Source organism: Apteryx mantelli, chromosome 21 (assembly GCF_036417845.1).
Source record: "Apteryx mantelli isolate bAptMan1 chromosome 21, bAptMan1.hap1, whole genome shotgun sequence".
NCBI lineage: Eukaryota > Metazoa > Chordata > Aves > Apterygiformes > Apterygidae > Apteryx > Apteryx mantelli.
Window position 1 is genome coordinate 6,990,909 of NC_089998.1, and position 11,788 is coordinate 7,002,696.

General features: G+C 41.7%; 1 protein-coding gene across 6 annotated transcripts; it reads right to left on the reverse strand.

Moving 5' to 3' along the window:
- Positions 1-123: 123 nt before the first annotated feature.
- On the reverse strand, positions 124-10,852 carry PHYHD1 (phytanoyl-CoA dioxygenase domain containing 1). Of its 6 annotated transcripts, none has more exons than XM_013949680.2 (11): positions 8,109-10,852; positions 6,951-7,109; positions 6,331-6,406; positions 6,144-6,191; positions 4,394-4,449; positions 4,134-4,196; positions 4,010-4,031; positions 3,532-3,660; positions 1,862-1,978; positions 1,603-1,729; positions 124-663 (listed from the first exon to the last, which is right to left on the reverse strand). In XM_013949680.2, exons 1-11 carry the CDS (start codon positions 8,139-8,141, stop codon positions 618-620), a joined length of 876 nt encoding a protein of 291 aa, XP_013805134.1. In that variant the 5' UTR covers positions 8,142-10,852; the 3' UTR covers positions 124-617. The 6 variants fall into 6 exon arrangements, with proteins under 6 accessions (XP_013805134.1, XP_067165171.1, XP_013805133.1 ...); XM_067309070.1 differs by having other exon boundaries at positions 4,134-4,223; XM_013949679.2 differs by having other exon boundaries at positions 6,951-7,165; positions 8,109-8,129.
- Positions 10,853-11,788: the final 936 nt, after the last annotated feature.

Sequence of the window (11,788 nt, forward strand, 5' to 3'; positions counted from 1 at the left end):
TTCAGCATGAATTCTAAGATCTGTAATATTTTTAATTAACAAGAGTTAAACCTAGAGATCAAACACTCAGCTGCAATTTGCCAGAAGTAGTCAGAAGAATGATTTTACAAGCAGACTCCCTGCTTCATTTTGCTCACAACAGGATTATTTTTAATTAGTATTATTCAAGCAGCAAGACAGATCTAGGGCTAAAAGTCAGCTATCTTCACAAGACAGATTCACCTGCGTTGCTGGGATAAACCTGACCAAGTGAATAAACAAGACATAAGATCTTGACTAAACTAGAAGAAAATACTAAGTGTCCTCAAGAAGAAGTACTTCTTAACTGGTCCCACAGTCAAGGTGCAATGGTCTTTACAGGTCTGTTCCCCAGACTGAAGAAGTTTCCTTACCAAAAGGACTGGGAGATTATTGTCAGTGCTAGTAGGGCTCATGCTGTAGTAGAGAGCTGCTGTCTAATGCGACATATTCAGCTGTGTGAAGACGCCTCTTCCTGAGCAGAAGATAAATGAATCTTGAGAGCTGATCTAAGGAAAGTTATATTTGAAGGGAACAGGAACAAGCAATCAGAAAGGAATATTGACCAACTATTTGACTCCAGAAGCCAAACACTAATTTCAGGTGTAGAGTGATGGAAAAGGCAGTTCAGGAGTTGGCTGGAGCCTACAAAGTAAAGAAGAGTTAAAAACAAAACTTCAGAGGCTATTCCAGTTCCAATGTGAAATCAATACTAACCAAGGTGCTACTGACAGAAACTAACTGTGCCCAAAGGAGCATTTTAACTAGCAGCCCCTCGGGCAAGATCCGATACAGACAATGCCTGGCTAGCAAGAGTAAAAAGCAAACATTTAGAACGCTTCAGTTTGAACATTACAAATTCAGTAGTTCTGTCTTTTCAGCACTCAGTTGTTTATCCAGTGTAAATTGCTTTAATTGGGAGGCACCCCAAGGCATGTAACTGATTGCATACTTTTACAAGGCAAAAACACATTGTGATTTTTAAGCATGGAATTTTTTCCTAGCCCCGCATGCTTATTGCATCTGACCTAGATAAATCATTAAGAACACCAAGATTTGACAACTTAAAAAATCTGGCTAATAAAAGCTTTTAAGAAACATGCTTCTCATTCTGTTTTCTTAAATTTTGTTCTGTTCCCAAGAGATCATTGCCTGTTGTTCTGCAATCGGGTATTGCAAATGAGTTTTTTTTTATCGCTGGTTGAAATCAAGCAGATCCAGTTGTACAAATACTAGGGAATGTCAGTTAGTGGAGACGCTGCTCATCTCTCCTGAGAAGATGCAGTGAGCTGTAGGGAGCTGTACTTGCTGCTGAACTAGAAAATCTTAGGACTAGTACTGCAATTGGGCTGGTGGAGAGAAAAGTTTGAGTACATAGAGATCATACTGCGAAGCTCCTCAGCATTTATTTAAACAAGGCGGTGGCCAGCATAGCTCTACCTAATGCAGAGAACAACTTCCTGCATGTATTGACAGCGTTGTGTTGCCAGTGTGACACGCAAGAAAGACAATAAAGGCTTATCTTGGTTATTGCATTGAAAAGGCTCTAGTTTCTTCAGCTACCTGTTACAAAAGTGACCTTACCAGTTCTCCTTGCTCCAGCTGGTGTCTTTAGCTTCCATCACATGGAAGGTGAAGGCATGGCGAGAAAACTCTGACCTGTTCAATTCGCTCTTATGGACAACTTCACCATGGATAAGAATAAGCCCACCTGTTTGAAAGAAGTCTATTGTGTTTTTGTTTTGTTTCATTTCCCAAAAATTCAGGGCTACCTTTAAAAACAACGCTCAGCATAAGGAAAACTCCAAGCAGGGAGGTCTTGTTTTGGGGCGGGTTTTTTTACCTTTACTTATAGGCACAGGTACAAAACGGTTGTCATCATAGGTCATCTCTGACCCTACAAACTCGACACACGTCGAGGTACCTGGTGGGGCACGAACCATTCTCCGGGTAATTCCACCTGCAAATCCACAGAACAAACAAACATGCACAAAAATTTAAAAGCTAACTAGACTTTACACAGCTGTGGAACATCTGTGATTTCTCTTGGCACTGATTGGAACCATATTACTATAGTTTATTCCATTCTTTCCTTAGTAATTTGGGTTTTTTTTCATTAAGCAAAGATTTAGGGTTTTCCAGCTGTGGCAGAAAGTGATGCAGCTGCCTTTTGTTTGCCTTCCTGGCTCTTTCTGGGCATTGCAACACAGGCCTGTAGGAACACACATGGTCATACACTTATGCAAAGCCAACCTTTGGTCCGTTCCCCTTTTCTATAACAGCATAAATTGCAATCTTAGTGCAATTGACTCCAAAATTTGAGTGTCTTAATATTTTAAGAGCAGTGTGATTACTCTGAGTAAATGCTTAGGTGAGCAACAGTTTGAAGCTAAAGAGTATGCTCTATAGGTAGTGAAAGAAACACAAAACTGCTAGTAACCCAATAGTGCCTAGAAGTATATGGCATCTTCCATCAGTCACAGCAGCTATTACATGAGTTAGTTTTGGCCTGGTTCAGTCTGTGTGTTCCCCTGAGCCACTGACTGTTCCCCGATTGCTTGGATGCTGTCCAGGTGATCCTTGCATAGGCCCTGGAGGCTTTCTTGTTTACTGAAATTCAGACCAGTATTTGACAGTTGTGCGCGGAAGAGGACTTTTATTCCCCTCAGATAGCACTGTCAGGGGTAAAAATGTTATTGCCCATGACTCAGGGCAACAAAAATGGGATTTTTGTGAAGGGGATGCAACTTTGAGAAGAAACATTGTTTTGTGAGGGGAGAAAAAAAAAAAAAGATGGTTTCTCTGTTTATTCCTACTCTGGAAGGCATAAGAAAAATTACTCTTTGCATCCCATATGAGGCTTGATCAATATGTTCAAGGCTGCAGTCAAGAACTGTGGAAGGAACACCAACATAGACAGCAAGAGACTTTCACTACAGGAAGAAAGTGCTCAGTAGTTTAAGACCTTAATTTCATAAAGGGCTTAAGTCTCAGTGGCCTGGCAAGGAAGAGTCTGAATCTCACAGAAGGAGGCTACTGAAATAAAAGGAAAAGATTCACAAGCAGTTTTAATGGACCTTAACATACAGATTCTGGAGTAACTAAAAATTCAGGAAGACTCTGTCTTTCCTTGCCCTGGTGCCTTAGATTCTTTGTTTCTAGGCCAGGTTTCAAGTTAAAATTTAGTACCGTGTCAGTCATGTATACTACTAAGTTTTGTTTTTAAATCAAAACCACTTCTTGTATATTAAGCTCATCTCATGCACTAGTGGCCAAGAGCAAAATGAGGCAGTTAGTTGTCTGCTGAAAAACATGACTGTAGATTTGACAACAGCACAGTGGGAGATACCTTGTAGTAAATAAAGGTGCCCTTTCAGCAAACAAAAAGGCAGTAGCATGCTTCTGTAGGCACCGTGTGATGCAGAGAAGACAATACAATCCACGTTACTGTCCACCGTTAAGTAAAAAAGGAGAGTGCATTTCACAGCATACACCAAAATAGCATAATCTTACTGGTGTGAGAGCCAGGAATGAACCATAAACAGCCGTTCTCCTGTGTGGCATCCTCCAGCGCAATCCAGAAGCCCAGGACTCTGCCTAGAGGCTCTGTGTACAGAAATGTGGCATCCTGGTGTGGAGTCACTGAAACAAAAGACATTGGTTACTGTCTTTGGATGCTTGCAGAATTCAGAACTGCCAGAAGGATGGCACGCTTACTTCTGTCTTCTTGACCTTCCCTTTCCACCTATCTGGCATACACATTAAGCCATACATTAAAATGCCACCTTTCAGCCTGCTGCAAATGTAAAATTAGCCCTTTGGTCATGTCACACACGATGTAGAAACATTTCTGGAAAGTGGATGCCTTTTCCTACAATTCTTAACAAGATTCAGGACACAAAAAAAAAAACTCAGACTTTATTCTGATTCTGCCCCCCTTTCCTGATGGAATATTATCTGCAGTGTGGTACAGGGATAATAGGAATCTCACCTTCACCACCAATGCCAGGTTGCTGCAAGAATAAGAAAAAGTCTGTGAAGAGAATAGTTTTACAGCTTCGCAAATAAAACAGTGTCTTAGTTCTTGAGTGACAAGGAGACTTGAATTACTGTACCTTGAAGATATACATGCTTTGCACAATTACTGGTCTCTCAAGGCCTAGTTTTCTTCCCAGTTCCTTAAAAACAAAACAAAAAACCCCAAACTTTCCAGAATTTACGTTTGTTGTTTTTTGCACACTATGTAGCGTTATTCTTAGAAAATATTTAGATTTCCTTTTATGGACAAAAATGACTTCTTAGTCTAGAATATTAAAATTAACCATTCCATAATTTATTTTTTTCCAGGCAGTTCTAGGAAACAGTAACAGCTTACCTGCACCTTGGAGGAGTGAGTGATTTGCTTGAAGACCGGATCGTAAGCATGTAAAGCTAAGGGGAAAAAAAAATGACTCAGACAGAAAATTTCATTAACAGAAGGGAATTTGGATGCTGTCTATGATGGGCTGCTGAAGACTCCAGCCAAGCAATATAAGTTGCAACCAGAAACTTTCAGCCCTCCCAATAATGGATTTGTTATATACATGGCTTATCATCATGTCTAAGGTGATGTGATGCTTCCAGATTTGAACAGTCTTCTTTAGAGACCAAAAATGTAATCATTCACTGGCAGCAAACTGCAGATATATAAAAAATAATAGTGTATAGCTAAGAGTGAAAAAGATCCGAGTATTATGTGATTAAATATCATATTATAAAAAATTATAACATGATGAATACTATACATGACCCTGAGGCAGAAGGATGGTACTATCTCAATTTACTCTTTGAAAAAACACAGTTCTTATTTACCTACAAAAACAAGATTATAAACTCTGCAAAGATGAGCCAGGGGTCATCTTTGGTTCCCTTAGGCAGAGAACCACAACCTGCAGGTTAGTGCTGTTTGTGCGCATAAACTTGCTGTAGTCCAACTCTGACCAAAATTTAAGGCAAACACCTCAAATTCTGGTTCATTCTCAGCTATGATAAAACTTGCAGCTAGGTCAGTGTACTTACTCCAGCAGGGGCTGCTACAGAGCAAGGGAAGAAGCCAGACTCAACTAAAAAGAGTAACTACAGAAAAATAAGTCAAGAGGAGCCTTAAACGGTTAGGCTGCTGAGTCAGCAGGCATCTGCAGTTGTTTTCACTTCCTCTGAGGAAAAGCTGAAGTATATCAGAATGGCAGGGGGGTTGTGGGAAGGTGATTTTCTGCTTAAGAATGTTGTTTTCCTGAGAAAACCACGGAAATGAACTCTCAGTACTGACTTTCCAAGTTCAGCGAAGTAAAATCTGGACAAAGTTCATGTGACTGGAGATGTACTGAATCCTGTTTGTACTTTCCATGTATTGTTTGAAAAGAAAAGGGATGAAAAGGCATGTTCAGTAGCTGGGAAAGAGGAAATAGGTCATAAACTGAGACCTGGAAAAGTAAAGAAACGGTGCTGACAACACCAAAGGAGGTAAGACAGTGTTGGCAACACACCATTGTACAGGACACGGAAGACAGTTTGAACTGTACTGAATGTGACCAGTCTTAGGCAGTAAATTTGTTAGACCAGTCTCTTACATAAGAGATAAAAGGGCTGAAGTCCAAACTTTTGCATGTCAGTGATTCTGCGTTATGCATAACTGAAAACCTCCTAGAAGTGCTTTCTGAAGAGGGATTTAACTGAAAACTTTGAGGTCTTCTGTCAGGAGAGGGTGAGATCTTTGCAGTTCTCTCAGCATGGAGAGAATCGCAGAGATAGTGATAGAGGTACATAGGAAAAAGCAAAGTGACACATAGAGAAATTGAGTTGAAGAACTTAATGCGGAAACCCAGACCAAACCAGCATGGGGTTGCAAAGAAAGGAGCTACGTGGCCATAATGGCAAAAGGGGGTGATTTTTGCAATATTGCATGCAGTGGTCCTGATGGAGCGCAATGAGAAGTAAGAACAAGGAGGAAATCAGTTCTGGAGCAAGAAAGTTTTAAACTCAGACAACCAAAGTTATGAATAATGGCTAGGTCTGGAGAAATCCTCATTTCTGAAAAATACATCCCTTTCTTCCACCCCTCTCAAAACACTGCCATTTAAACATACCATGGCCAATCTTGCTGATAGATTTCTCCTTTGCAATGAGAAAGTTACCTATGAAACAAAATAAGAATTTAACAGGGTATGCAAAGCAAGAATAGTCCACAGAGCTGAAACTCTTCCCTGTCTCCTCCCTCAGCCTTCTCCTCTCCCCTCACTCCACCCACTGTGGATAACTTAGGTTGGAACTTACCTTTCTCATCCAAAACGCCTTTCTCAAAGAAGAATCTAATCTTGTCTCCACTGGTTAGGAAATAATCTGAGCTACCCTGCCAGGGATAAGACTCCAGTAAAGACAATATCCTTATAAATACATGCACAAACCATCCCATCAGAGAGTTACTCACCTGCATCTTTTTCCCATCGAGCCGCCGCATAAACAAAACACAGTCAACAGAAATCACTCTTACAAAGGCTTTCCGCAGTACTAAGTTCCTTGGCCCTGACTGGCACTTTACAAGAATGCTGCACACACACGGGCTACCCATGTTTTCCTTTTGCCAATTGTCACTCTTACAGCCCTGGAAAATACCTTGTTCTCTGTCTGTAGAACAAGTGCAGCACAACTATCCACAAGAGCTGCTACGGCTGTCAGGAGCAATCGTTGCAGCTGAGAGCACAGCAGGGCCACATCGGTCCTCTCCTCCTTCACCCTCCGATAAGACCACCACTGAACATTGGGTGGCATTGACCACCACCACTCTGAGTAGCTAGTTTTAAAAATGTTGTCTTCTGCCAGCTCATCCAAGGAGTTTGCCTTCTCCCTTTCTTCCTCCAGAACTCTACCAGGGGCAGCCTTGCCCACGGCGGTACCTGCGCCTGGAGCTGCTCCTCCTCTTTGGTGGAGAACTCCGTGCGGCAGTGCGGCGGCACTTCCATCTCGGCTATAACTCTCTGAATCTGATTCCTCATGCTGTCGCACTCCTCCACGGTGAAGAAACGCTCCAGCACAAGGAAGCCATCCTCATGGAACTGGAAGAGAGCACTGGAGTTCAGAGGAAGACGGGGCAATTGCATTCCTCCAGGGTCTTCGGAGAAAACGGTAAAAAGCAAGAGAATACATTTCTGGCCTTTCACTGTGCCTTAGCTTATTGTAAAAATATCTCAACTTCATCTCTGCACCTGGACACTAGGTAGTAGGTAAAACAGACACCTTGCTCTTCAGACCATATATTTGATGAAGGAGTACCTTTCAGTTGCTCTAGTCCAACACTAACCTTTTTACTACTACTGGTATGCTTGCTCTTTATGGTTTCATCCATTTAGGACAACATTTAAATGCTCTTAATTTTTTATTTCAAAAGGGTTTTCTACTCTCAGGCTCAGATTTCATACAGTTAAGAACAACATATTTCAACTCCGCAGTCTAACAGGCTGTTGAAACCAGAGAAGATACAATTGCTAGTGTCTTTGTGGCTTATGGATATCTTCTCCAAAAGAAACACGTCTAGCAACAATTGAACTATAAACTCTGCTAAAATGAACAGAGCAGTCATACCTGGATTCCAAATTAGAATAAGACTCATGTACAAGCTGGAAAAAAGTTATTTTCTTTGAGGTAAAAATCCGTTGGTGATTTCTCATGGTCGACTACACAGTCCCTTACAAAAGGAAGTGAACTGTGTTGACACTACTGTTTCTTTATATAGAATACCCTGGAGATTATCCTTTGACAGGCAGATTTCAACTTCATGGATGAGCGCTGAGCAGACAGACAGAAGGGCAAGAGAGAAAAATTCTTCAGAGCACTCTGCAGGACAAGCTGCCCACTGGAAAAGTTCATAGCTGCAACAGGGTCCTCACACGCTCAAAATAAATACAATACAAGAAGCTGAGAATATAAAGCCTTTGCAAAGCAGATCTTTGCTACACCTAATCATTGGTTAAGTAGTAGTGACCGTATCTTACAAGTACTGTGACCAGCTTGCACTACAGACTCCCAGGGTGTAATTCCTTGGTCTCCTCCCTTACCTTTTGAATCAGATTCTGAGTTACAAACGCCATCAGAGGCGGAAGCTCCCAGTACCCCACCAGCAGCACCACAAACCCGCCAGGGCTCTGCAGAGCTGACTCCCCGCCTCTTCACGTGACCCTTCTAGCAGCATGTGATAAGAGCAAGCACCGGGCAGTCGGACTGCTGCGCGGCCTCTCCAGGAGCTGCCTCTCAAGGAATTTTGTTCCCGACTCCGGCCATTTGTTCCTGGTGGGGACACTTAGGGCTGCAGAGCTTCGCTTCAGCTCTTGGTGCAACTTCAGCTTCACAAAAACATTCTCAAGTTTATATCATACAATCACAAACTTGATTCACTTCTCAACTCCAAGGAGAAATCATTGTTTTATAATTAATAACCCAGATAAGAAACTAAAGTAGTTAAGGCACAAACATAGTGGTAGAATAAAGTAAAATAAGTTTGGTAAAATAAGATGCAAGTGGATGAAAAAAAACTTAAAGGCCACTGAAGAGAGAAGCAACAAGTTTAAACAAGCGGCAATTCAAACCCTCACAGGGCTCTTTTTGCTCACAGTCAGCGAGTCCTGCTGGCACTTCAGCACACTCATCTGAAAGGAAATTCAGTGGCCCAGGAGAAAACAATATTAGACTGAAGGGGTTAAAATATTAGACTAAAGGGCTTTTGCTAAGGATTCAGCAGACTTCTTACAGAACATATCTGACATTTTCATTCACAGCTGCTCTATGGTGATTTACAGCTTCAGTTGCCTGACTCGCTGTCCTGGAGCTCCAAATGTGCATGTAAATAGGTAAGCCAAGAGCCACAGTTCATACCAAAGATGGATTAAGTGCAAAAACTAGCTCTAAAAGGCAGAAGAGAGACAGAGCAAATAATAGATGCCAACCCAGCAGTGGCGCTCACTGCCAATACATCCTTCCCATGTAACAAGAATCCCTGGGGAAGATTTTTTCTCTCCAGAGAAAAATGCATTTGGCTTTTGCAGGAAACACTGAAAACATTCCCCGAAAGGACATTCCCCTTTCATTAGCACTGAAAGGATAGGCAAAGCAATAACATCATGGGGACGTTTTTATGCATTACTTGTGTAGCCAAAAACAAATAGAAGGAGCACAAATGAACTTCCCATGCTTGTGGGAAGGTATTTACTTCCAAAAACGCTTGCTAGCAACTGAAAAATCCATCTGAAAGAAATATTGTTTGGGGGGAAAAAAAAAGAAAGAAAAAAAAAGAGCAAGTCCACTATTCTGCAAGGAAATAAAAATATCTGGATAAAAATCCCTCTACATCTTACTTTTTTTTTATGAATAGGAAATAATGTTTTCTAGTGAAAATACCTGATTTCACTTTTGAGCCTTTAAAGATTGTTTTCAAACTTTTTTCTGCACACAAGTAGGTATGAATTTGGTAGTTATAAAAGCTAAAGCTTGCAAGAGAATTTAATGACTGGACTACGAAGGTGGAGGGCAGCAATCAGCATCCAATGCTGTAAAACTCAAAAATACTCATGGCAGTAGTGCCTCCCTCCCTCCTGTTACAGGGGTCTCACCAACATAAAGATGAAGCTAAGCTGTTTCTTAGAAAGCTCCGTAACCAACGGGAAAAGCCTGCTGTAGCTATTGCCAGCAAGGAGACCTCACCACTCATTACGTTGCCCTGCTTGAGAGGTACTGATCCTGGACAAACATACCTTTTGCACGCACTCCCATGCCACTCCTCAGTCTGCTGTGTCATTCTTCTGCTTTATTAATGTCACATACTTCTCATTCCTGGTATTTTTTTTCCCAGCAATTTAGCACGTCATCTCTTCCACTCCCCACCTTACACACACTTGACAACTTCAGAAACTGTTCTAGCACATACTCACAACAGTAAACCACAGCTTTCCTGTTCAGTCTATGGATTGCTTTACAAGTGAGCTGTATAAACAGCAGATCCTAACACATCAACACAACAAGCATTAGAAGACAGCTGGCTGCGTAAATTGGGAAAGGCAAACGATCTTGGTTACAGGAACATTCATCAGTGCTTATTAGGCTTTCTCCAGTTCTTTGCCACACCAGACATGCTCCTAGTTTGAGGCTTAGAAAGTTTTTCAGCAAGAAACCCCCACATAATGCCCCCAAAAGTTAAAAAGAATGTCATCTTTGTAAATACCTTCTCTTCCAGTAAGTTTAAATAAGGAAGGTAGAAAGCACTCAGACAAAACTGGGAAACGGCCCCCTTTTCCTTCCCTTCCTCCCCCTGCAAGAGCCCTGTTGCAGACGATTAACGTTTTCTCCTGACAAGTCCATAAGAACACTGCACTTCTGGCGGACTCCTTTGGAGGCCGCCAAAGCCCATCCTGTGTCTGTACACAGGGTATAGGAGTGCACAACACGTGGAACATGAGCAACCCAGCAGCAGACAAAGCACAAGTGCTTCAAATGCCTTTTTGACTGCTGCCATTATCCTAATTTCCTCCTCAATAATAGTTCCTATTGATATGATTCGGAGCCAAACCAGTTTGCCAGCTCCCCGTAGCCAGTTTAAGCAGCTCAGCACTCTGGCCAGGACTGGTGTGTTGGAGCTGCCAGGCTTCTTGGGCAAGCAAACACTTCAGCTAGATGCCTTATCACCTCTCCTGAAGCCTTTGATATGATCAGCAACAAATGATGAAGTATTTCCATGAGAAACAAGGAGCATGGGAACAAGGATAACATGAGTATTTAAATTGTATTAAATAGTATATTACTATCTATTAAAAATGGCATAGATATTTGAGTGTTTGTTTTCCTGTATCAGTAGTCCTTTCTCCCAAGTTATCAGGAGCTTCAGAAATACAGGTATTTTCTGTCAAGAGAATCTTTATTGTAAACAGATACAAGACATGGAAACTTAAAAAAAAAAAAAATCAAGGTAAAGGCTTACCATGTGGTAGGGCTAGAAGATTGTACCTGAATAAAGTTAGTAGAGGTTAAAAAATTTTTTTTCAGTAAAGATGCATCACCTCTTTACCCTTGGGCTCTTCCCCCATCACCATGTTTCAGTCCTCCAGGACTCAAACTAGCATAAATTGTCTTCTCTGATGGTACCTTTCATTCTTTCCTTTTCCTCAACTATTCAAAGAGCTAGCGAATCCTTGCCAAAGGCAGCTTCAGTCCAAGTGAGCTTTAGGTGACAAGAGGCATTTTGTCCTCTTTCTTAGTTCAGTTCTAAGCACTTCATTGAAACTCAGTGCCAATAAACAGCATCAGACTAGCACCTTTCATGTTTCACAGCCCGCTCACATTTTCTGTCACTGAAGTGAGACCAAAATCACTGTGGTCAGTCTTCTGCAAAGGAAGCAAGGGAAGGCAAGAGAAATACCTTTCCCATACAGTGAACTGTACAGGAACTCAAACTGTCTCTGGAAGTTATGGGCTGAAGCAATATTCTCTGGAATGCATCATAAGCAGTCAATTAGGAAAGAGGTATCTGTCAGCATTTTCGGCTGAAAGGGAAAGAGGTAGTGCATGGGGTAGGCAGACAGCTAGGAAACATGCTGAAATAATTTGTTACCAGTAGTTGGCTGAAGGCACTATTTCTATGGCAACAGGCAGTTTTCCCCACTGTCTTCAGTCCTTTCCTAGGGAGGGAGAGCACAACATGCATTTTGAAAACCCAAGCGAGTTCTTTAGCACTGAGCAGACAATACTCCAA

Coding starts and splice junctions, on each gene's coding strand:
- PHYHD1 (XM_067309069.1), bottom strand. CDS start 7,154: ATGCAATTGCCCCGTCTTCCTCTGAACTCCAGTGCTCTCTTCCAGTTC. Junction 6,407..6,950: donor AGGAGCAGCTCCAGGCGCAG/GTACCGCCGTGG, acceptor TATCCCTGGCAG/GGTAGCTCAGATTATTTCCT. Junction 664..1,602: donor AGCTGGAGCAAGGAGAACTG/GTAAGGTCACTT, acceptor TTTACTTTGTAG/GCTCCAGCCAACTCCTGAAC.